Genomic DNA, 25656 nt, shown 5'->3' with positions numbered 1-25656 from the left:
GGGTTGGGTAACCATACCGGCTTCGGTTAAGGAATTGATACCGTACTGGAGGTATTGGTTGTCTCACCAACACCGTGAGGGTGGAGCTAAAATACACACCAAAACTGAGGCGGAGCCGAGGTTTTGGCCAACATTTGGCCTTTAAGTCAACAAAAAAAAATGATAAACGAACGAATAATTTGGCGAATAAAACGTTATGATATCGCTGCACAGAAATTACACAGTTCTTTATGCTACTTCAAACTTTGCAATTGTACAACTTGTTGACTTTCTCAATGTCAATCTTTGTAAAACCCTTCCTCTGGCCTAGTTGCTGTTTCGGGTCTTTTTTTGGCGTGATGGTATCCTTCCGGTTCTTTGAGAACGCCCTCCGACCGTAGTGCATGATGGATAGGTAATCATAGGGAGCGCCCAATGTCTGAAAGTGCTCGTTTGATTTCTTGTTGAAGTTGTATGCTGCGCCTAAAGTGTAATTGATAAGTTAAAACGGACTAGCAATCAAAATATGAACACTCGAATCCGTAATAAGAAACATCCAATAACACTCCCTGGTGAAGCTTTAGAATTTTAACCTCAATGCTTATTAAAAGGGGTACGCCGTTCGTGATACCTGGTGGTTTAGGAAAATAGAAATTAGCGCCTCTAGTGTCAAGATTGATTGGTGAAGTGCACGCCTTCTTTTTTTTCAAAATGGCCGATACTTGTATTTCATGAATGGGAACGCAGAAACAATTTCTCTGTAACTTCTGCCAAATACAAGAATGCATCGTACCATCTTTGATATTTTCGTAGTTAATGGTGACATACTCGTCCCTATCCGGCCTACTCTGCTCATGAACGAAGCCTACGGTGTGCAACATCTCGTGGATGACTGTTCCCACACCGCCGCAACCAGAACCGAGGGACAGACGCTGAGGCTTTTTTTTCATCCCTACAGCAGACGAACAACTAAAAAATAAATGATGAAAACCCAACGATTAAGAGAATTTGAATTACTGGCGCGCTGCGTCTCGTGACGGGCTATACCCACCAACATCTGCGCAACCCATGTCAAGCGATGTCAGTCGATGGCGCAAAAGAGCCAACAAATTCATGCCGAACTATCGGCGGTGTGCGACAATCCTAAAGTCTCCATGTTCGGAGGAGATATACCCACGCACAACGCCGAAAGATGGATCGTCATGCACTAAAGAAGCTCTCGGGTTCCCCGGTTTGAATAGATTTCGAATCAGACCCCGCACTAGATCTCTAAAGTCGGCTTCATAAGTAAATGCCGTTGTCCATTTGGTGGGTCTAGACAGGGGCCGAGTTTTTCTTATGGATTTGAAAGAAAAACCAACCTTTGAAGAAATCGGCCCAGGTTTTTTTAACAGCATCATTATCAAAAGGCCTATTCAAGATCAAGTGGCGGTCACTCACAACGGTCCCGGTCAGTCACAGCTTTTTTTGTTTACGAACAGTGAAATTAAAAGCCTAAAGAATACGTAGTATTTTTGAAGAGAAGGAATTTCCCAATAACATTGTTCTTACCCCTTTCCTCTCCAAATCTTGACATATCTCGTCTGGTGGGTCCTCTCAATCCACTGAATGCATGTATTCTGTTGAAACAAAGCCATTGCTTTTTTGATGTTGGGAACGATGTTGGCAGCTACATGCGGGAAAAAGAGTTCGCATAAAAAAGCGTAAATTGTATTGTCAATCATATTCTCTAAAGAAAAAGACAAGCTCTGAACATTATGAGAGGACTGCCAGCCATTCAGTTCATTTGGATGACCTGCAGTTTACCTTTCTTGGGAAATATTAAGCAGGTACATGTATGATCAGAGTCGTCTATTGCTGATCGAATACATTCCGTGAACATTCTGTGTACATTCCGTGTACATTCTGTGTACATAGATTTTGGTAAAAAAAGTACCCCTATGGTGTTTTAATCATCACGAAAATTCTTTTTATCTGTGATGAGGAACCATTTTTCAGTAGAATAATAAACCTTTATAGGATTCTAATACGTAGTGACTGAGAAAAAACGATTTGAGTAAACTGTCTCGTCAATTTGACGCCCGCGCACTGATCTATTTGGGCCTACTAAAATATAAGTTCTAGGCTGGCCAGTGAGACCATATTTTTGTTAACATCGACCACCCGAATAACACGAGATCTCGCAGTGAGGCGCGTGGTTTACTGGGCTGCTGCCCATTATAATCATCTCTTTGGATGACGTGGTATACAAACTGCTGTCAATTCCCATAGTGGGAATTTGTGATGGACATGTTTCAGATTATTCTACTGGCGGTAATTTTAGTCTTGCAATTGTCATTCACGAGCCATGGCAAACTTATTGGCTGACTTTAAGTCCCTGATACACAATCTTGTGCTTGGTTGATAAATTTCAATTTATTTGTTTTGCAATTATCTTCTTTAAAAAATCTTGGATTGTGTGGCGTGGCCATCTGCAAACTGCTGAGAGGAAACCTTTGAGTGTACTCACTGTAGTTCGAGTTTGTATCGATGACGTAGTAAACCTTTCCGCCAGGCCACAACCTCGCCTTGTCAATCACGCCGTTCCTGAACTAGAGCAAAAGAAGACACCAATAACAATACCAGTCAAAAGTAACATCACCCACCGCACAACATTTATAATTCTTAACTTGTCGATCTCACGGTGGTAAAATGTATCGGTTTACCTCAGGTCTTCCTAGACTTCGTAATTTCCTTCTGCCACAGCTAAAAATGATACTTTCCAAATTGACAGCTGGTCCCCTCCAACCTCATACATGATTTAATTAATGATTGTACGAAAGATCGGTCTCATCTTTGGTATATGCGTGAGTACAGTCTGAAAGAATCCAAATTGAAGCCCTTCTTTTCCATTTCCTTAAATTTTTACCATTCGCAGCTTTTCTAAGCAGACGTCTTTGGCGTTCCTGTCAGTATTGGCCAATCAGAATTTCATCACACGCCTGTTACTCAATGTAGATTGAGACCCGAACCTCTCACAGATGGCAGCACAGCGAGCATATAAGACGATCGGTCTTGTCTGCCAATGTATAAACGCAAATTCGATTTCGTCCAATTTTTGGACATTCAGGTTTGCATCATGCATGTCACATGTCACAGCAGCCAGCGCTGGTTGGCCAAGATTTTTATGAACACGTGATGCCCATTATTGCGCACGTGCATAACAAAAACATGGCATATATAGCCTATATGACCGAACGCGTCATTTCGTCGAACTGCTATCTGTGAGACGATCATTTTGCGACGCATGAGAGAGGTCTCCTGATGGGCGTTGCACCTACTGAATCGACTTCAATGTCGCCCTCGTACAAGTCACCGAATTCCTCTGGGTATTTTCTTCTGTAATCTTCGTCTACGTCGAAGTCATCTTAAATGAGAAATGAATAATGACCGGAAAAGTGGTAAGACCACAAAATTAGATGCCAACACATTTGCAAAATCAAAAATAAAAGCCCACTAAGAAATCGATGCCAACACGTTTGCGGAATCAAAAAGTGGAAAGCTCACTGAGAAATCGATGCCAACACGTTTGCAGCATCAAAAAGTGGTAACCTCCAAAGAAATAGATAACAACACGTTTGCAAGGTCAATCTGAATCAAACTCGGCAGAAAAGAAGGGTATGTATCCTAAGAATCGGCAATTTTGAACAGCAACTGAATTTGTTCGAAGTCTGAGCTCAGGTCGAGAAGCCTATTCTCAAGTTCACTCTGAGTTCTGCTTCCTGCGAGAGGTTACCCTACCTTTCAGGGGTGCAGCTCGAAGGCCCTGAAAACAAAAGCAGTTTATCTGTTACTGAAAGTATACTGCTCTAGATCTGCTATAAGAAAGGTCTCAATGATTAAGAAAGGTGAGAGAGGTAAAATTCTCTGAATATGGTTCTTACAAAAACATTCCTCGATCGGATACCCCGCAGTCAACGCCAAGGCAGAAACAACTACACGTATAGGCTCCAGCGGGAATTTGGTAATTAGAAACACTCATTAGCGCGGTCGGTCGGAAGCGAAAGTAGCATCAAAAGTCACTCACAGCGAGAAACGCTATAGATAAATTAAGCCTTTTTTTATGATGCCATCGTAGATGTCTTACCTGGCATAAGATGAACGCCACCAACAATATGTTCAGCAAGTCCGCCATAATCATTGCATCCAAGTGATGAAAAAGAGGCGTGACAACCCCTATATAGTCCTCTTTGAAAAAATCTCTGACGCAGGTTTTATACGAGTGGCGATTGGTTAAAAATGATCCCGTTACTGACTAAAGGCTAAAACTAAATTTCGCCTTACCAAATATGGGAATATTATCACAGACAACGTGATTTAAATAATGATGTTAACAACAGTATAAACTAGAGCAATGTCGATTGCAAGGCATCGCAAAAAAAGGCACTTTTGATAAGCTGGAACGTTGAGGTGGATGATTTTATGGTGGGGGTGTTAGAAGTGTGTGTGCGTGTGTGATGGTGAAGGTGAAGGTGTTGGACGTTGAAAATGTGTAAGTGGTCGGTGAATTTTGGATCGAAATTTTAAGGGTGTTGTGGACATCAGTTGAGGAATGCCAAACATGTACCAAAGTTTCAAGTTGGTACATTGAACAGTGGTCTAGGAGGAGATATCACTCTTCGAGTTTTCAGTTATGGCCCTCTAGCGGCCAAGTCGGTAATCATAATGAACTAAAATTTGTCTTGGAGCTTCACTGACCAAGGGGGTCACGCATGCTAAATTTCTTTATCTGCCTTATCGGTATTAACACTGTAACCGCCAATTTACGCCGTTTGACCTCCGTGACTTTAAAAAGGAAGTCAATTAAAAACCCATTATGATATGTGCTGTATCCTTGCTAGGAATACCTAACATAGAAAGTTTATCGAAAACGAGCGAGATATCGCATTATATATGTTTCACATATTGCCCCCTGGTGGCAATTTCAAGGGTGTTGGGTACATCAGTGGATGAGTACCAAACATGTACCGAGGTTTCAAGTCGGTACGTTGAACGGTCTTGGAGGAGATATCACTTTCGGGCGGACTGATGGCGAACGGTAATTTATGCAATAGGGCCGTTTACACGGGACCAAACTAAACCCAACCAGACCAGACCAGATGAGATCATATTCAATCTTCTAGATCGGTTATGTACCGTGTAAACGCCCCTATCATCTCCGAAAGCGAGGAGATAATGACGAACCAGACAGCTTTTGACGGGCAGAAGCTGGGGAGCCCGCTGAGAGATGTTGAAGAGACATGTGTCTTTACAAGACCGTTTCACACCAGGAACGTGCGATATCTTACAAAACAGTATATGAACGTGATATATCAGTTGTTCAGATCATATTTTTTTGCAAACATAAATCATATCCAGTACATTTTAGTCAGTTATCAATATACATGTATTTGCCTAAGGTTAGGCCATGAGAATGGAGAACACTCGTTGTATTGAGAAACCAGCATAAAAATTTCACTTTAACTTCTATCAGATTATGTATCTATCATCAATATCCCGCATTTTCGGCGTTATATCACGCATAGTTTGCGGATGCAGACCACTTTAAAAATACCTTGTACCCAGGTCTTACAGGCTTTTCAGTCCTATACATTCATGCTCATGGATGGTCATATGGGCCCTGGATCCAAGGCCCCTTTTTGAGTTTGACGGCAGAATTTCACAAAAATTTACCAAATGTTTGAAAAACCATGAAGCGGTTGGAATTTTGAGCTGAATTTTGTATTGGTTCTGACATGTCTAGGTATCAATTATAACAATATATCTTTTGTGTCATTTTTGGATGGATTTTCAGGGCAAACACGAGCGACGCTAAGATGCTGGGACGTAATGATAGATACATGATATGATTGATGCTAAAGCGAAATATCGATATCAACGCTAATTAACAATTTATTCTTCTAATATCACGAAATGACAACTTGGACGTGTTATCAAAATATTAACTTTTTTTGAAAATTTTCTCAATGACATGGAAGACAATGTCAGTCTGAGTACTGAATAAAAGCTTCAAGCTGGTCTGACAGGAATCGAAAACTCTAGTTCTGGGCAGACGGCGAACATCAAAGAATCAAATTCCTTGGTCTCTCTAGCAGATATCCACAACGACAAACGCAGCGCAAAAACGCGCCAGGTGAATGAGCTCTTTGTATTGTACGGGGTGGAGATACGACTAAAAGGACATATATGGCATACTCGAGACATTGCCACAACCCAAATAAAGCGCGTCGCCATAGCAGAACGTCCTCACCAGAGAGTTCAACTGAAAACGTATCTTAATCATATTTGGCTTTTATTATAAAATACTTCCACACCTAGCTATAGTCTACAGTAATAAACACTGTACAATCAACCGAATCACACGCCGATATTTCATGAGTAGTTTATGGTTTTTCGTTTTCAATTCTTACGCACCGTACCTAATTGAGATGTCTTTATGTCAAATTGAGGTCGCCAGAGCGGGCGGTGATAAAAGGTTCGCGTGGAGTGCCGACTTGGACCCAGCGGTGATATTTGGAGTGGTTTTGCCAAAAGCCCTTAACCGACTTTCACCTATGTATGAGCCCTCGTGGAGCGCGTGAGCACTATCTCTGGAGTTCTCATCGAGAAAATTCTTCTTGCTATTACATATTTTAACAGCGAAGGCGGTTCCTTCAATTTTATACTGTTTAATCAACTGAACCATGATGAGTAATCTCATTTACTTGGTAAGTATAATTCTTCGCTTTTTAGATAAAGAGTAGACCTGATATTTAGGCTACCATTGGGCCACATATAAACAACGTACATTTACACGAACGAACCGTGACTTTATGATTTTTCAGAATGAGAAGAAACCGCCCGATTGTCAATTAGCAGGACCGTCGAGGCAACCGCATAATCCTCGTGCGATACTCATCCACAGAAGGAAGGGACGATTCGGATTCACACTGCGTCATTTCGTCGTCTTCCCTCCCAAATCAAAGGTGAGGATCGATTGAACACATTCTCGGCGGTGCTTCTCTTCTCTCAAGGCCGTTTCCCGCTGGTCGCCGACGCCGCGAGAAAACCCTGCTTGGTCCCAGCGATTATTCGGTAATCAAGGTTACCCACTGGAAGAGTCTTACGCTTCCCACAAACCGCGCTAGCGGGTGACTTAAATTACGAAAAACCCGCTGGGGCCGAGTGTAGATTCGGAACGGTCTGCGCGCCAGCTGGAGGAGAGGTAGAAAATGATCCCCTGGAAAAAGTGTCCGTCACTGTTATATTCTGGCATGGCATATGGTTCAATAGAGGCCATGACCATCTTTGGCAAAAGCTCAGATAGAAGCGCATTATATCCTTCGTTTTACGGACATTCTCTCCTGGGACATCTCAAACGTTTACACCGTCAACGCTTTGAAAACGTCGCAAATCTGAAAACTGCTCATAAAACATCTCAACCATAAACCAACTTCAATAGGATGGTTTTATTTGCGGACCACTTTCGTGGATTAAATTGGTGACTGGCTCCAGTGCGTGAAGTCATTATCTGATTATGGGCCAAATAATCGTGTCACGCTCCGCTCGCATGCATCGCCATCAAATGATTCGGCCGGTGAGCCCGTGAGATGCCTGACGACCTTATCTTGAATGGCGCCAGGACGCGTTGACCATAAGTTTGAAGTTTATGACCTCACAGCGTTAAGGCCCCCGTCTTTTCATCCTAAGCTTTAGGGCTCTCGACTCTAGCGTATGGCATCTTTTCTATATATATTACACGTAGATTCCTCATGTTCCTCCCTGTTGCTGAACATAACGAAAATGCCATAAAACAACAATATAACATAAGAAATTCGTTTTTACAGGGTCCGGAGAGACCACTTCTGGTGCCGCCGAAAGACCTTCACCTCAGCAGGCGTACGCCCACGAAGCTCAGTGACCATGACCCAGTGGACACCATCTTTGTGCATCACGTGAAACACGACGGTCCAGCTCACGAGGCGGGTTTGAAGGACGGGGATCGCATCCTCACCGTCAACGGTCAGAGCCTTGCTGGTCGCAGTTATGCAAAGGTTATAGAACTCATCAAAACGAAGTGAGTTTAAATTCACACATTCAAAAACGGTTAGCCTCACGGTTCAGGTCACGAAATTGTAATAAACTTCTATTTCGGCTAGATTGGCACAATCTCCACGGTCATCACTTTTTCCCAGACTTTATCGGCGAGGAACGCTTTTACATCAAAACAGATCTATTCAAGCCTGTCAAACCATGACATTTTCGTTGTGCGTTATGAGTGATAACTTCAAGGTTTGAGGGTCTGAACAAAGTTGGTACTTTCTTCAATGATTTTCACCGTGGCACACCTTTTTGGGTTGTATCGTTCAAACCCACTGACAGGAACAAATGTGCAATGTAAGTAGTGATCTAGAATAGAATGTATTAGCCCTATAGACCGTACTCAATTCTTATATTACTTATGATTTTTTTTAAATATAAAAAATGAAAACTATTATCCAGTGTATATTTTTAGTAAAGGAATTCAAGTTGTTGAAAGGGATTATTTTCGTACAACCTCAACAGGAACTTTTCTCACAGGTGTGTGTCTAAGTAGAGGACGGTTTTCGGTTGTGGTTACAACGAATAAATGTCCTTTTACGAAAAGAATTCGTTTTCAAGCAACGGAAAGTGAATAAATCTTCAAGTATTTTGAACAAATTTGAAATGAAAAACAGTAGGTGGTACCACGACCAACAACAACATAATGCAATATAACAGTATCAACCTTCGTGTTTCAGCGATTCCACACTGAGACTGCTGGTTGTGCCGCGCAGCGAAGACATCCTTCAGATGGCCTACCCGGAGCAGACTCTACGGGCCATGGACCTTGGCGGTGCTGGATCGGAGCATAAGAGAGCCCGCACTCTTAAAGGGAGTCTATAGGCAGCAGCTAGGTAGGCAAGATAAAGTTATCCAAACTGGCAAATAGGGGTCTCTCCCATCTCTCAGTACGTCAAAACTAATCGCACTTGTACGAGGGATATGTTTAGGGGTAAATCAAAATTACCTTGTTACTGCGCATATAATCACCAAAAGATAGCCAGTTTAACCCCCCTGCTCCTGCCTATAGTACCTCTTTAAAAATAAAGTTTTTTCAGCTTTTGAAAACCCTTGCATGGGTTTTCGGCTGAACCCCTAAGGCCTTAAATAACCTCAAAGGGTTTTCATTTCTCTGAAAAACTTCTACTGGCTGCTAAAATGTTTTCAAAAGCTCAAAATCTTTATTTCTGAGAACCTGTCCCGTCGTCAGAGCAGGAAAGTAACGTATGCGCAGCATCAAAAGCACACGATGGGATGGGTCAGATCAAAGCACCAACCCCTTCGAAGACAATCATGCCTTCACCGTACCGGAAGATTCTCAAGACAATTTTGCATAGCAATTCAGAAATTTACCTAACAGCACTCCGTACGAATTGTACATAAAACTATATTGGTAGTAATTTCGATGATCTTATATTCATCTCATTGTTATAGAGAGAATGTGTTTATCAAATGACATTCACAAAATAACTCAATTCATTTGCAATTAGATTTATTCGTTCAAGAAAGTGGACACCACTTCGGCCAGGCGCCACAAGCACATGCGAGGTCACAGGGGTAAGAGCGATGGTCACATGGGTGAAAGAACGCTGCGGCACCTGCGCGTGTAGGCGCAGCGCAAGTAATCGACGATCAATTTGACCAATATGGCTAAACCATTTTGACGGTGGCATCATGCTCTGACTTGTAGAAAAGTCCGTGGTGGCATATACAATTTCTCAATCTTCTAACTAAACTTTTGGAATGCTTCTCTCATTTCTTTTTCTAACTCCTGTTAATTTCTCTTTCTTCCGTTACGCTTTTTCAAATTCCTCCAAGACTGTCTGTTGCTCTTCCTCGCCTCTTCCTCGACCCCAAATATGCTACTAGCTTCTTTCGCTGACAACCCGCGCTCCCAGAAGCGCACTTGGTCAATAGCCTCGCCACCCTTCACCCGCATCTTCCTTTTGTCATTCTTCTGGCGCTTGACGAAGCGAAGTCCCATCTGTGCATTTGCTTCAGCCTCGGGGACTTCACTCAAAATGTACAAGACCTTGGTTTTTCTAAGGCATTGTTTCCCGTTGATGTAAACCTGCATATTTCCGTGGTGCCAGGTCAGTGCAATGTGCACCCATCCGGCCTTCTTCTCTTGGTAGCTGAGGGTGTGACTGAACCGCCTTCCCCTCCCGAGGTGGAGACTCTGCACGGTAATTGACAAACTTCTATCGGTGATAGCAATGGCGGTTGATGGTCTCTTGCCCCCGGAAGATAAGGCATAGAACGTGGATGGTGACCGCTGTTTTCTTTTGGTTGTGACCCATAACGACATGGAAAACCCGCTGAAGCAGAGGTCGATGTTCCCGAAGCATTCGTGGCGCCTGTCACCAAGGTCAATGATACTTCCATAATAAAATCCCAAAGCTTTATGCCCGCGGCTTGAGTACGGTCTGATCCTTTTTCCTGCTGTCCCGTTGATGGCATCGCCAAGTACCTTCCCTTCCACTAATCTGTCCATTGGCATATAGTACTTCATTCCGGGGGCCGTTGAGAAATTCGTTTTGGCCTTGACCTCTTCCTTCTGGAGCACTGGACTCGGCATGCGTGCCCTTGACTCCCATTCGAAGATGCCCTCCACAGCGACCTTGTCAACGTGAACATTCCAGAAACGCACCTCGTCCACAATAACGCTGCCGTTTTTGTGAGGCATCAACTCTCCAATCGAGGAATCATTGTTCAACTTCCCTGCCGCGCCCTGTACCCAGAACTCTCCTCCAGATTCCTTTCGAATCTCGCCATTGACGTAGAGCTTCAGACCTTTCTTTCGGTGCCACGTGAGCACCACGTGATGCCACTCACGTAGTATATCGTGTCTTCGTTTCACCTGCAGAGGTGTTGCGACGCTCCACATTCGCCGCGGCATCTGAAACACGGCAAAGAGGCGACCTCTGACAAGATAAATTGTGACTTCGTGGGAATGGAAGATACGGCCGTAGGTCATTCTCTCTTCCTTCTGTCGCTCTTTTGTCCACATGGCGATCGTCATGCCGTTGTTGCAGTGTTCTAAACTTCCGAAGCACTCGTGGGCGCGGTTGCCGAGGAAGACGTTGATCGGATGACTGGAGAGCTTCAGTCCGAAACCAACCTGAAATAAATGATCAAACATGAAGGCACGGTTCCACTATGAGCAGTTTCCCCGCTATGATCGCCGCAAAAGGAACACTACATCTGGTTCCCCAGTGTGTATGTTGTTTCAATTACATGTACTTGCTAGCCGCACAGTTGGTGGCGAGCGGAACTTTTAATCCAATGACGCCAACCGCACCAGTGGCCAGCATTTTTTATCATCCCATAACCGCTGGAGCCAAGCATAGTTTTGCCGCGGCAGCGACCAAAGCGAAAAAAAGATCTCAAGTGGAAACAGTTCTCGTGATGAAAGAATGAGCAGCCTAATTAGGAACAACGACCAATGACGTGGAGACCTGGCACTTGGATATTCAGTTTCGCCTGGACGTTGCCCAAGTCGCACTGAAGGACAACACCACATCACCAAGTTAACGCGTTTTTCATGGTCTCTGGATCAGTTCCTACCTTCCCGTTGACGAGCCGGGCGTCGCCTTGGAGACTGCCATTGATATGGTGGCCGAGAAGGATTCTTGTCTTGACATTGGTTGTTCTGTCCACGTGGTCTATGATGTCCTCCATTGGTAGGTAGTATTTGTTTGCTAGAAGGGGAAGAAGAGGAATTGGGACTTAGATGCGAGCGGGCTTGTCAAAACACAATAGACAGCGAATTAGGCTTGGCCACAATTCTTTATAGTTACAAGGTAAGGGGTAAAATGACATAGCGTTTCGTGCGGATATCAGACACCCACCGGAGCCTTTCTTCGAAACCTATTGAAACAGTGGCTCACCGTTCAAATAACAGCTCCATATCCCTGTCCTAGTGTCTTTCACAGTTCTCTGTGTCTGTGTGGTGTAGAGTTGACAACGTCTTTCACGTCGATCGTATTTGTACATCAAGCAAGCAAACCTGAAGACAACAGAAAGAGATTCGGTTTTGAATGTCTTTTGATACATTTTGCCCAGCGAACTTTGCCGTCAATAGTTGAGAGAACTGCCCAAGACAGGAGGGAGTGGAATAATCTTGTTGTCGACACATTATGCTCCACATGAAAGTAACAGGATTTTTAAAGTCAAGTAAGTCAATCTCAACTTCCAGCTTTCCGTACATACGGAGGTGACGTTAGTCAGACAGCCACGGATGTTTCAAAACCGGGTGAAAAATCATCTCTTACCTATCTCTCTGCCCCTTCTTGATCTTCCCGTCGAGGCACCATTCGCGACAGGCGGCGGCTGACTGCACGCTCCGCCTACCCGCGTTGACGGTGTAATGCCGGAGGGCGTAGTCGAATTTCAAGCCCCTCGTCTCATTCCATCGCAGCTCCAGTTCGTGTCTTTCGCGGCATTGGTAAGGTGCATCAAGATGGACTGGAAAAGGACAACAGGTGTTGCGCCGGAAATAAATCGTCTGAGCCCCAGGGACAAAATACTACGGAACCCCCTCCCCTCCTCCTCCTGCCTTCCCTCTTCTCCACAGCACTCACAACTCGCGACGCCACGAGAGACGAAAGCTCAGCGCTTTCATGCTTTCGCGACTGCGCTCGCTCTCAGTCACTGCCAAAGTGCTAGTTCGGCGTGAACCACCCAAAATTAGTTATGGGTGGGTTCCGCTTGCTTGGTAAACCCCTCGTCACAAATGTAAACTACCTGAAACACTTTGCCGTCGACTATTCGTATCAAAACAAAATGATATTGAATCTGCGCCTTGTCCTTTTGCCAAAGCCTCATGCGATAACAAGCCCCTCGTTTACAAGACGCTATATCATAATGGGCGAATGATTCTGCTCTCGGAAGAGTAGAAAGGCAAGATACTAGTCCAAGTCTTACCTTTCACGACCGGACTCGGTACATTCGAGCCAACATCAGCGATAACGACGACAACCACCGCGGCAGATATCCAGACCACAGCCATCCTACCTCAGGAACTCTTCAGCCTGAAGTGACCAGGGGTGCGGCCGGCACTTTACAAACCACGATGGAGGCGCAATATTGACCGACATTCGATATTATAAGTAAGGGAAAGTCACTGAAATCAATATTCTAAAAGATTGCAGGATCGGCATCTGCCATTTCCTCAAGCAAAAATAATAGACGGCCGTCCCAGGTAGGAGGAGCAGAAGTTGTAGTTTCTACGGCGCGAATATTGGTTTTAACCTTATACTAACTATATATCTCATCCTCTTGTTCGGGACGGAGTGGTGAACTGCCAACCTTCCGGATGGCACATCAAGCCATAGAATAATACACTCCGGACATTATCAAGGGGAAAACTCCATAACATCACAGCGGTCGTACTCGTGCAGCAGTTTTGATCCCCCATCCTTCCCTCTTGTATGGTATCGTTCTACAGTAACATTATACCTCCGATATTATAAAAGCGTATGATACTCCTTTGTCGCGCTTTGTCACTTATCAGTTTCCGAAAACCTGCGTCTTAAAAGGTGTCCGGGAACAGATTTTATGAAGTGCTTTTAATCTCCTATAGGTATCAACGGAGAACCACACCTCAATCCGACAACATGCTTTAGCCTTTAAGGCAGGGCAATCCTTTCTGTAGGGGGAACTTAAAACTGTTACACTGCTCCTGACATACACATTTGATTACACTATACACTTTTACAAATGTACTTCCTTTAGAGGAACATGGGATATAGACTATTAGACACGGACTCCGCTGGACTATTTGGCGTTATGCCCACGTGTATGCCGATATATATATATGTTCTCGCCTTTATTGCACATTTGTCTCTCCCGCGCGTCTTGAACAGCCCGCTCAAAAGGTATGATGGGAAAACCACGTACACCCGCGTCATTTCCTTTATCGATGAATCACCCGGCGCTATAGATTGTGTTCTATGCACAAAGGCAGCAGAGGCATATGGCAGCTTGGCCGAGCGGTCTAAGGCGCTGGTTTTAGGCACCAGTCCGAAAGGGCGTGGGTTCGAATCCCACAGCTGTCAAATATTTTGCAATTTTTACAATTATCCTTTTTTCCGTGTCCTCAGTACTTCCCTGCAGGTTCTCATTCCCGATTTTATCGCGCTTCTTTATTGGAAGATAGTGATATATATACGAAGAAAGAGAAGATCTTTATTTTGAGATAGTGATATTTCTGGTATATGAAAATAACACTGGCTGGACTACACAGACTTAAGGGGGGGGGGGGGGGTTCTGGCGGTGACATTGTCTTCGTGCGTGGTTGTGATAGAAAGAATCTCCACATAAGTCGCAAACATGAGGGTCACTGCATTTAATCTTTAATTTACAATTACTCTAATAGCATTGGTTTCGGTCAAACTTAAAATAGATTGCTGTATAGGTCGGTTTTTCGTCAAACGCATATATCATATAGTTCGCAGCTTTACCAATTCAATTCAATTCAATTCAATTCAATTTATTGCACAACTATCAAAGGATAAGACAGTATGGCAGCACATATATACAAATACAACACATACAAAAATATTTTTAAAAGAAAGTTACATGTATATGGTAATTAAAATAAGACCACAATGACTTATTAATTAGTGCCCCTGAAGAGCTGTTTGTCTTTCTTCAAAGGCTTTCGAGATAAAAATAGCAGTATCTAAAATAGTCTTGTTGTCAGTACTACTCATAATAGAAATAAAATCCAGATTTGAAAATAATTGACTACATTTATAAAAATTTATATTTGTGAGATACTCGTCTCTAAATTTATTGTTAGAGGGACATCGTGCAAAAAAGTGGAACTCGTCCTCAATAACGTTACACCCAAAAGGACAGAGACGCTTTTCTAACTGAGTACCAAAATGTCTACCTTTTTCGATGAGTAGGTTGTGATTGCTAAGGCGAAACTTAGCCATTTTTGAAAACAACCCCCTGTTTTTTAGAACATTAAGGTAGGGCTCAAGTTGGTACTCAGTTTTAAAAGTTCTGTAGGTTCTGAGTTTGTTTTTTTGACTAGAATTTGACCTTTTGTCATTTTGTAATACAGAGAAGAAATGAGAATGATACAATAATTCGAGTGAATTTGATACATTAGTACTACTAGACGAGAGATCGAGATTTTTCTGAAATTTAGTGTTTAACACATCAATAGTTGCCGATACAGATTTGTTGATACTACAGGACGAAGTGAGCTTTTTGTCAACTTCATAAGCTTCATTAAGGATTGTATTACTGGAGTTTTTAACATGAGATAGGTAATCAAAAGTATGTTTGAACATAAATACAAGGAAAGGATATTGTCCAAGTTCTGCCTTCACTCCGCAGTTTGATGTAAATCTATTAACACCCAAGATCCATTTACAAAATTTAGACAATAATTGCTCAAATGGAAAACGATCCAGTTGTTTGACAAATTTATTGCTGTCGTTAATAAGTAGTGACTTGAGAAAAGCGAAACTCCAAATTTCACAGTTATACATGAGAATTGGCCTGATAAAGCTATTAAACAAACGAATAGCAGTACGAGGTTCTATTCGATTGGAGTTAATTGTTTTCATCAGAACATAAAAAGCTTTGGAGCCTTTTTTGGTAAGCACTTCAACTCCAGACTTAAAAGAACCCTTATAGTCAATGGATGTTCCCAGATATGTGAAGTCATACACCCTATCAAGTATAACATTGTCCAGTGTACCATAAACGTCGGGCTGGTTTGCTGCAGGAGATGAAAGGTCTCGGAGAACCAAAAGGAAGCATTTTGCATTTGAATTATCCCGCCCTTTCACCAGGGCCTGCAGCATGGCCTTCTGGGATTGCCGCATGTCCTCCACGTCACATCCTAGGCCCTGTTTGGCGGCGAGAAGAAGGTCGAACTGGGAAAAAGATTTCTGGTGCAAATTAAATCGGATTTAATCTAAGTAATCCTTTGCCAAAATCATCTCCATCTCGACGAATGGTAACTGGAGGAGTCGGCAAACTTGTAGAAACGAACAGTTTCCTGTAAGTAGTATTTTTTGGTGTGATTTAGAACCCTGTTGTGTTCAGATTTGTACCTCGTGCTCTGACTGAGGTCTGGAAGGAGCATTGCTTTCCCCCTAAACGTTTTCGTCTTCACTCCTTTCTGCCGGCCCTATAAACCCCTGTAGTTATTTGTTCTCCTCAAAAATCCCTATTTTAGGGCAAAATTTGCCCTATAACCCCTACTTTTTGGTTTCCCTTATACCCTTTCCCTATCATTTCATATTTCCCACCCGTATTTTCACGCGAGCTCGAAAGTCTGCAAATGCTGGCATCCCTGTCGTTGGCGTAGCATTTTTTGGTGTGATTTAGAACCCTGTTGTGTTCAGATTTGTACCTCGTGCTCTGACTGGGGTCTGGAAGGCGCATTGCCATCCCCCTAAACGTTTTCGTCTTCACTCCTTTCTGCCGGCCCTATAACTCCTATAAACCCCTGTAGTTTTTTGTTCTCCTCAAAAATTCCTATTTTAGGGCAAAATTTGCCCTAGATGCCCTATTTTTGGTTTCCCTATCATTTCACGCGAGCTCGCGAGTCTGCTAATGCTGGCATCCCTGTCGTTGGCGTACAAGTATAGGCAGGTTTCGCAGAACTATAAATTATAAATTATTTCGTGGTATCAAGTCATTTGCTGATTAATTTACTTGTAAATCTTCTACAAATATCAGTTGTATGCCTCCGTGCCGAAAATAGGCCCTCACACCAGGCGGAGGAAACCACTAAATGCCACAACAAACAATTAAAGACCGCATGGTCGCACACCACATGATCTTTTGTTCTTTGTGCCTATATTTAGACAATGACTTCCTCCACCTGGTGTAAACTGGTCTAATGTCATCTCACAAATGTCAGTCAGTGCAGGTGATCAATTGCTGCCTATTCATTGAATATTGATTTCATAGGAATTACACCAGAATTATATAATCAGAAAAGATGATCCTTACAAAATTGAAATCCTAAAGCAAATAGAATTCCAATTTCCAGCCCAAATTGTGGTGGCAATGGTCAAGCCTTATTTTGAAACTACATTTTGATACCAAAAAATGAACGAAATGCGATTTTGTCTACGCGTGCGTTTGCGACTGTCAGAACCTTGGAACATTTTCATACGTTATCAACCCGATCAGGCTTGCATAGGCCAAGTGAAATGAATTATCACGTGAGCTATTCATGTTGGGCGGAAGACACAATAGTTCTTATTGTATGTGAAAAGCAGTTGAACAGCTTGTTCCATTGTCGAAAATAAAGCTAAAGCTTTCATCGGGGCGGGGCCAACAGTGAGACCTTGTGAGAATGCTGCATGTCCTACACGTCACATCCCATGGTTGTGACTAGTTTCAGTGTCTCAATCCATGACGGTTGTCGCGATGGACAATCCTGAACAGTAAAGAAATGAATTGTACAGAAAAGGCCTGGTCTAATGCATTTGCTAGTCTTTATTCATATCACCCATTATGTTATAAATTGAATTCATTATCTGATGTCCTTTTCTGTTTCTTTCATTTTAGATGTCCGTCGGGCGTGTCAACAGAACCAAGAACTTCGACATCACGACGGCTCTTGGCCGAGATCACAGTAATACGAAAGGTCTTCGTTCATAAATTACGATAATCCGCAAAAGTACGCCCAACATGGTGATATGTCATCATCGCCACTATAGTGTCCAAAAATAAGCTCCCGAAGTATCGGAGTGTCACGCCATGCCGACGATGTCCAATGGGCTGTTCATGTTCATGGTGAGTAGATTCTTGTGTTATATACTGTTCCGACTTGATTAAGCGAGCGTCCCATTTCCTTTATTGCCAAAAATAAATGTATTTAGCCCTCGCCCTCGGATAACGTTTGACATGCAAATAAGATTTGAATAATGTTTTGACACTTGGCATATTCATGGCATATTGAATCGGCGAAAAAGGCGACTTATTCACCCTATCAGTCTACGTAACCATTTATTCACCCTGATGTGATCACAAATCAATTGCATAATAGAACCGAAGAAGCACATGTTACAAATGCCACAAAGGTCATAGGTCACCGCCAGGTTCTGGCTGTGACGAGCGATATGATTGGATATGACGTTTCCGGGTAAAAGGGCGACTAATCAGTCTACGTAACCATTTATTTACCCTGATGTGATCACAAATCAATTGAACTTTTGGCATAATAGAACCGACGAAGCACATGTTACAAATGCCACAAAGGTCATAGGTCACCGCCAGGTTCTGAATGCTAATCAGCTTCAGGCCAATAGGTGGCGAAAAACTTGCTCTATTCAGTGCTGCCACCTATTATTGAATTCATCAACTAAAATTTTGATTCACCCAGCTGACATGATTTTCTGGTTACTGATGTCAGAATAGGGGAAGAAACTTTACCTCATATTACAAGTTGTCGAGTAATAATACTTTCCCTGAACATACATGTACTATTAAGTTGTACATCAAAAATCTGTATCGATTCTTTTAGATATTAGTTTTTTGATATTTGTCCCGACACGGTTCGAAATAACAGAAACGAAAAGCATTGTATTTTGTTTTGTTTTTGACCAAGAAAATAAAATAATGTGAAGATTTTATTTTAAAACTTTAAGGGTCGCTCAAAACCAGATTGGGCGGACGACTTCGAACCCCGTACGCGGTTTCAACTGAAATCAGTCAATCAGTCAATAAAACAAGTCAAACAAAATCAGAATGCATTTTGTTCATTTTTTGGTGATCAAAATGTAATTTCAAAATAAGGGTTGACCATTGGCACCACAATTTGGGCTGGGAATTGAAAATCTAAAGCAATTCCCAGCCCAAATTGTGGTGCCAATGGTCAACCCTTATTTTGAAATTACATTTTGATCACCAAAAAATGAACAAAATGCATTCTGATTTTGTTTGACTTGTTTTATTGACTGATTGACTGATTTCAGTTGAAACCGCGTATGGGGTTCGAACTCGCGACTATTGGAGAAAAAAACCTCCAAAGTCGTCCGCCCTAACCACCAGGCCACTACGCGCTCTGTAAAAATCCGGCGTTCGTTTGCGACTGAATGTTGGAAAATTGTCATACGTCATCAACCCGATCACTTGCATAGGCCTAGAGAAATGAATTGTCACGTGCGCTATTCATGTTGGCTGGGATACACAATAGTTCTCATAGTATTATGAAAAGCAGCTGAACAGCTTGTTCCATTGTCGAAAATAAAGCTAAGCTACACCTATTGGATATGACGTACACGAGTATCCAGAGTCTAGTGGTCAGTACTGCCACCTATTATTGAATTAATCAACTAAAATTTTGATTCACCCGGCTGACATGATTTTCTGGTTACTGATGTCAGAATAGGGGATCCGGGAAGAAACTTTACCTAAATATATGTACTATTAAGTTATGCATAAAAATTCTGTATCGATTCTTTTAGATATTATTTTTTTGATATTTGTCCCGACATGGTTCGAAATAACAGAAACGAAAAGCTTTGTATGTTGTATTGTTTTTGACCATGAAAATAAAATAGTAAAATGATTTTATTTTAAAACTTTAAGGGTCGCACGTTGTTTCCACTCAAATGAATAAAACAAAACCAGATTGCGCGGACGCCTTTGGAGGTTTTTTTCTCCAATAGTCGCGAGTTCGAACCCCGTACGTGGTTTCAACTGAAATCAGTCAATCAGTCAATAAAACAAGTCAAACAAAATCAGACTGCATTTTGTTCATTTTTTGGTGATCAAAATGTAGTTTCAAAATAAGGGCTGACCATTGGCACCACAATTTGGGCTGGAACTTGAAATCCTAAAGCAATTAGAATTTCAAATTTCAGCTCAAATTGTGGTGCCAATGGTCAGCCCTTATTTTGAAACAACATTTTGATCACCAAAAAATGAACAAAATGCATTCTGATTTTGTTTGACTTGTTTTATTGACTGATTGACTGATTTCAGTTGAAACCGCGTATGGGGTTCGAACTCGCGACTATTGGAGAAAAAAACCTCCAAAGTCGTCCGCCCTAACCACCAGGCCACTACGCGCTCTGTAAAAACCCGGCGTTCGTTTGCGACTGAATGTTGGAAAATTGTCATACGTCATCAACCCGATCAGACTTGCATAGGCCTAGTGAAATGAATTATCACGTGCGCCATTCATGTTGGCCGGGAGACACAATAGTTCTCATTGTATATGAAAAGCAGTTGAACAGCTTGTTCCTTTGTTCCTTTGTCGAAAATAAAGTTAAAGCCTTGCCTTTGTGTTGAGATTAGGACCTCATCCTGTCTTCAATAAATTAAGGTTTGCCTTATGATTTTTGTTGTATTTGAAAATGAGCAAGGTCAGTTGGCATTTGTCTTTAGGGAACTCATGCTTGAGAAGTATATGCCTTGACACACGGAAACACTTGTCTTGGCACGTCCAACGGGTGCAAAGGTCTGTCCCGGCCTCGTAATCACCCTTGAGCGTTGACATTGTGTTTTCCCAGTGAGTAGGCCTAAGTCTCTCCATCCGGTGACTAGTTGATTAGCAATTCAAAATGGCTGCAATGTACACCCTGATAACACCCCTATAGTTGGCCGTTTCGTGTCACTGCAGTTTCTACGTGACAAGCAAATAAGTTTTAAATTGAGAACACGTCCATACGAAAATAAATTCTCTAGTTAGTGTCGTGAAAAATGTCGTTGTTATTGTCCAGGGGTTGATAAGAGGACCCTTGGAAGTTGAGGTTGAAAATGAGTTGCCTGACAATCCTCGAATCGGCGTGGTCAATGCTAATGATCGTTGCCAAGTCACCCCCCCCCCCTTCTGGAGATATGGGCTACGGTCCTTGGTCCTTTTTGTCTGTAGCACGTCATAAATGAATATAGTCCCAAACATTTGTCTCTCTAGATGACTAATTATATTTGCCTCTCATTTCAGCGAGATGAATCATCAGTATTGGAAGACGGAGACATGGTTCCTCATGATGTTGTTTACGGCACGAGCATGTTACAACCTTCATGAAATTTCAGGACGGCTCCTGACTCCCATGGACATTCTTGATCGTGTTTACCATCCTGAGGATTCGGACAGTGTCACAAATTTCGTTGGCAGACATTAATTGTTGAATCTGCATGACGTGTTTACATCTTGTGTTACCATAATGGACAGTGGTTTGCTGGAACTATCGATATAAATTTGTTCCAAGGAACATTCATTTTTGGATTATCAACTGTGGTGTATTTGTTGGCTAATAATAATAAATTCGATGGGAAATAGCCCTGTACTTGTGGATGTTGTTTCGAATTCCATGCGTCAACTCTGGTGTATTTGATGAGAAATATAACACTTGATAAGATCACTAACACTGGATATTAACATCAAGCTTGTGTCAGGATGTTGTTGACCGCCCGTGCTAGGTGAATATCATGAAAATGTAAGATCGCTGTTGTCTATTAAAGGAACATTGTTTCATCCACTGTTCGTTTCTTTCTTCTAGCGTTAATGTGAAATCGCTATTGTTTGTCAAATGAACATTGTTTCATGCAGTGTTCGTTTCTTTAATGTGAAATCGCTGCTCTCTATCAAAAGAACATTTTCTGCTTCTTCTTATCAATGAACATTGTTTCATGCAGGGTTTGTTTCTTCTCTTATCAATGAACATTGTTTCATGCAGTGTTTGCTTCTTCTTATCAATGAATATTGTTTCATGCAGTGTTTGCTTCTCGTCTTATCAATGAACATTGTTTCATGCAGTGTTTGCTTCTTCTTATCAATAAACATTGTTTCATGCAGTGCTTCCTTCTTTTGTTTCATGCAGTGTTTGATTCTTCTCTTATCAATGAACATTGTTTCATACAGTGTTTGTTTCTTTTGTTTCATGCAGTGTTTGCTTCCTCTCTTATCAATGAACATTGTTTCATACAGTGTTTGCTTCTTTTGTTTCATGCAGTGTTTGCTTCCTCTCTTATCAATAAACATTGTTTCATGCAGTGTTTGCTTCTCTTATCAATGAACATTGTTTCATGCAGTGTTTGTTTCTTTTGTTTCATGCAGTGTTTGCTTCTTCTGTTATCATTGAACATTGTTTCATACAGTGTTTGCTTCTTCTCTTATCATTGAACATTGTTTCATGCAGTCTTTGCTTCTTCTCTTATCAATGAACATTGTTTCATACAGTGTTTGCTTCTTCTCATATCAATGAACATTGTTGCTTCTTCTAATCATTGAACTTTGTTGCTTGTGTATCAAAAGATCATTGTCTGCTTATTCTAATCATTGTTTCATGCAGTGTTTGCTTTCTTCTTATCAATGATCATTGTTTCATACAGTGTTTGCTTTTCTTATCAATGAACATTGTTTCATACAGTGTTTGTTTCTTCTCTTATCATTGAACATTGTTTCATGCAGTCTTTGCTTCTTCTCTTATCATTGAACATTGTTTCATGCAGTCTTTGCTTCTTCTCTTATCAATGAACATTGTTTCTTACAGTGTTTGCTTCTTCTGTTATCATTGAACATTGTTTCATGCAGTGTTTGCTTCTTCTCTTATCAATGAACATTGTTTCATGCAGTGTTTGCTTCTCTTATCTGTGAACATTGTTTCATGCAGTGTTTGTTTCTTTTGTTTCATGCAGTGTTTGTTTCTTCTCTTATCATTGAACATTGTTTCATGCAGTGTTTGCTTTTTCTCTTATCAATGAACATTGTTTCATACAGTACTTGCTTCTTCTCTTATCAATGAACATTGTTTCATGCAGTGTTTGCTTCTTCTCTTATCAATGAACATTGTTTCATGCAGTGTTTGCTTCCTCTCTTATCAATGAACATTGTTTCATGCAGTGTTTGCTTCTTCTCTTATCAATGAACATTGTTTCATGCAGTGTTTGCTTCCTCTCTTATCAATGAACATTGTTTCATACAGTGTTTGCTTCTTCTGTTTCATGCAGTCTTTGCTTCTTCTGTTATCAATGAACATTGTTTCATGCAGTGTTGCTTCTCGTCTTATCATTGAACATTGTTTCATACAGTGTTTGCTTCTTCTGTTTCATGCAGTCTTTGCTTCTTCTGTTATCATTGAACATTGTTTCATGCAGTGTTTGCTTCTTCTGTTATCATTGAACATTGTTTCATGCAGTGTTTGTTTCTTTTGTTTCATGCAGTGTTTGTTTCTTCTCTTATCATTGAACATTGTTTCATGCAGTCTTTGCTTCTTCTCTTATCAATGAACATTGTTTCATACAGTGTTTGCTTCTTCTCATATCAATGAACATTGTTGCTTCTTCTAATCATTGAACTTTGTTGATTGTGTATCAAAAGATCATTGTCTGCTTATTCTAATCATTGTTTCATGCAGTGTTTGCTTTCTTCTTATCAATGATCATTGTTTCATACATTGTTTGCTTTTCTTATCAATGAACATTGTTTCATACAGTGTTTGTTTCTTCTCTTATCATTGAACATTGTTTCATGCAGTCTTTGCTTCTTCTCTTATCATTGAACATTGTTTCATGCAGTCTTTGCTTCTTCTCTTATCAATGAACATTGTTTCATGCAGTCTTTGCTTCTTCTCTTATCAATGAACATTGTTTCATACAGTGTTTGCTTCTTCTGTTATCATTGAACATTGTTTCATGCAGTGTTTGCTTCTTCTCTTATCAATGAACATTGTTTCATAAAGTGTTTGCTTCTTCTCTTATCATTGAACATTGTTTCATGCAGTCTTTGCTTCTTCTCTTATCATTGAACATTGTTTAATGCAGTCTTTGCTTCTTCTCTTATCAATGAACATTGTTTCATACAGTGTTTGCTTCTTCTGTTATCATTGAACATTGTTTCATGCAGTGTTTGCTTCTTCTCTTATCAATGAACATTGTTTCATGCAGTGTTTGCTTCTCTTATCTGTGAACATTGTTTCATGCAGTGTTTGTTTCTTTTGTTTCATGCAGTGTTTGTTTCTTCTCTTATCATTGAACATTGTTTCATGCAGTGTTTGCTTTTTCTCTTATCAATGAGCATTGTTTCATACAGTACTTGCTTCTTCTCTTATCAATGAACATTGTTTCATGCAGTGTTTGCTTCTTCTCTTATCAATGAACATTGTTTCATGCAGTGTTTGCTTCCTCTCTTATCAATGAACATTGTTTCATGCAGTGTTTGTTTCCTCTCTTATCATTGAACATTGTTTCATGCAGTGTTCGCTTCTTCTGTTTCATGCAGTGTTTGTTTCTTCTCTTATCAATGAACATTGTTTCATACAGTGTTTGCTTCTTTTGTTTCATGCAGCGTTTGTTTCTTCTCTTATCAATGAACATTGTTTCATGCAGTGTTGCTTCTCGTCTTATCATTGAACATTGTTTCATACAGTGTTTGCTTCTTTTGTTTCATGCAGCGTTTGTTTCTTCTCTTATCAATGAACATTGTTTCATGCAGTGTTGCTTCTCGTCTTATCATTGAACATTATTTCATACAGTGTTTGCTTCTTCTGTTTCATGCAGTCTTTGCTTCTTCTGTTATCATTGAACATTGTTTCATGCAGTGTTTGCTTCTTCTGTTATCATTGAACATTGTTTCATGCAGTGTTTGCTTCTTCTCTTATCATTGAACATTGTTTCATGCAGTGTTTGCTTCTTCTGTTTCATGCAGTCTTTGCTTCTTCTGTTATCATTGAACATTGTTTCATGCAGTGTTTGCTTCTTCTGTTATCATTGAACATTGTTTCATGCAGTGTTTGCTTCTTCTCTTATCAATGAACATTGTTTCATGCAGTCTTTGCTTCTTCTCTTATCATTGAACATTGTTTCATGCAGTCTTTGCTTCTTCTGTTATCATTGAACATTGTTTCATGCAGTGTTTGCTTCTTCTCTTATCATTGAACATAGTTGCTTCTTCTAATCATTGAACTTTGTTGCTTGTGTATCAAAAGATCATTGTCTGCTTATTCTAATCATTGTTTCATGCAGTGTTTGCTTTCTTCTTATCAATGAACATTGTTTCCTTTTCTTATCACTGAACATTGTTTCATACAGTCTTTGCTTCTTCTCTTATCACTGAACATTGTTTCATACAGTGTTTGCTTCTTCTGTTATCATTGAACATTGTTTCATGCAGTCTTTGCTTCTTCTCTTATCAATGAACATTGTTTCATGCAGTGTTTGCTTCTCTTATCTGTGAACATTGTTTCATGCAGTGTTTGTTTCTTTTGTTTCATGCAGTGTTTGTTTCTTCTCTTATCATTGAACATTGTTTCATGCAGTGTTTGCTTCTTCTGTTATCATTGAACATTGTTTCATGCAGTGTTTGCTTTTTCTCTTATCATTGAACATTGTTTCATGCAGTGTTTGCTTCTTCTCTTATCAATGAACATTGTTTCATACATTGTTTGCTTCTCTTATCAATGAACATTGTTTCATGCAGTCTTTGCTTCTTCTCTTATCATTGAACATTGTTTCATGCAGTCTTTGCTTCTTCTGTTATCATTGAACATTGTTTCATGCAGTGTTTGCTTCCTCTCTTATCAATGAACATTGTTTCATGCAGTGTTTGCTTCTCTTATCAATGAACATTGTTTCATGCAGTGTTTG

The 25656-nt window shown here is 41.0% G+C and overlaps 2 protein-coding genes and 1 non-coding gene across 4 annotated transcripts; 2 read left to right on the top strand and 1 right to left on the bottom strand.

Annotated features, from left to right (window-relative positions):
* Positions 1–116: 116 nt before the first annotated feature.
* Positions 117–4222, bottom strand: LOC135500534 (astacin-like metalloprotease toxin 5). The gene is made up of 7 exons (XM_064792053.1): positions 4106–4222; positions 3760–3784; positions 3300–3385; positions 2489–2570; positions 1531–1648; positions 773–948; positions 117–462 (listed from the first exon to the last, which is right to left on the bottom strand). Exons 1-7 carry the CDS (start codon positions 4157–4159, stop codon positions 239–241), a joined length of 765 nt encoding a protein of 254 aa, XP_064648123.1. The 5' UTR covers positions 4160–4222; the 3' UTR covers positions 117–238.
* Positions 4223–6480: 2258 nt separating this feature from the next.
* Positions 6481–21515, top strand: LOC135500865 (rho GTPase-activating protein 23-like). Of its 2 annotated transcripts, XR_010449524.1 has the most exons (6): positions 6481–6725; positions 6843–6983; positions 7845–8074; positions 8778–8933; positions 17629–17856; positions 21014–21515. XR_010449524.1 is itself a non-coding variant. In XM_064792533.1 (4 exons), exons 1-4 carry the CDS (start codon positions 6702–6704, stop codon positions 8920–8922), a joined length of 540 nt encoding a protein of 179 aa, XP_064648603.1. In that variant the 5' UTR covers positions 6481–6701; the 3' UTR covers positions 8923–9518. The 2 variants fall into 2 exon arrangements, 1 of the variants encoding a protein (XP_064648603.1); XM_064792533.1 differs by lacking the exons at positions 17629–17856; positions 21014–21515 and having other exon boundaries at positions 8778–9518.
* Positions 14059–14138, top strand: Trnal-uag (transfer RNA leucine (anticodon UAG)). The gene has a single exon. It is a non-coding gene; the product is annotated as a tRNA-Leu (tRNA).
* Positions 21516–25656: the final 4141 nt, after the last annotated feature.

This window comes from Lineus longissimus, chromosome 16 (assembly GCF_910592395.1).
Source record: "Lineus longissimus chromosome 16, tnLinLong1.2, whole genome shotgun sequence".
Classification (NCBI taxonomy): Eukaryota; Metazoa; Nemertea; class Pilidiophora; order Heteronemertea; family Lineidae; genus Lineus; species Lineus longissimus.
Note: the sequence above shows the minus strand (reverse complement) of the source record. Positions and strands in the feature narration are given on the sequence as shown.

Excerpts from the sequence above, each read along its gene's own strand:
- LOC135500534 (XM_064792053.1), bottom strand. The coding sequence starts at position 4,159 with ATGATTATGGCGGACTTGCTGAACATATTGTTGGTGGCGTTCATCTTA. Across the intron at positions 3,785-4,105 it reads TGGCGTTCATCTTATGCCAG|GGCCTTCGAGCTGCACCCCT; the intron begins GTAAGACATCTA and ends TTTTGTTTTCAG. Across the intron at positions 949-1,530 it reads AAGATTTGGAGAGGAAAGGG|TTGTTCGTCTGCTGTAGGGA; the intron begins GTAAGAACAATG and ends TTTATTTTTTAG.
- LOC135500865 (XM_064792533.1), top strand. The coding sequence starts at position 6,702 with ATGATGAGTAATCTCATTTACTTG. Across the intron at positions 6,726-6,842 it reads TGAGTAATCTCATTTACTTG|AATGAGAAGAAACCGCCCGA; the intron begins GTAAGTATAATT and ends ATGATTTTTCAG. Across the intron at positions 8,075-8,777 it reads ATAGAACTCATCAAAACGAA|CGATTCCACACTGAGACTGC; the intron begins GTGAGTTTAAAT and ends TTCGTGTTTCAG.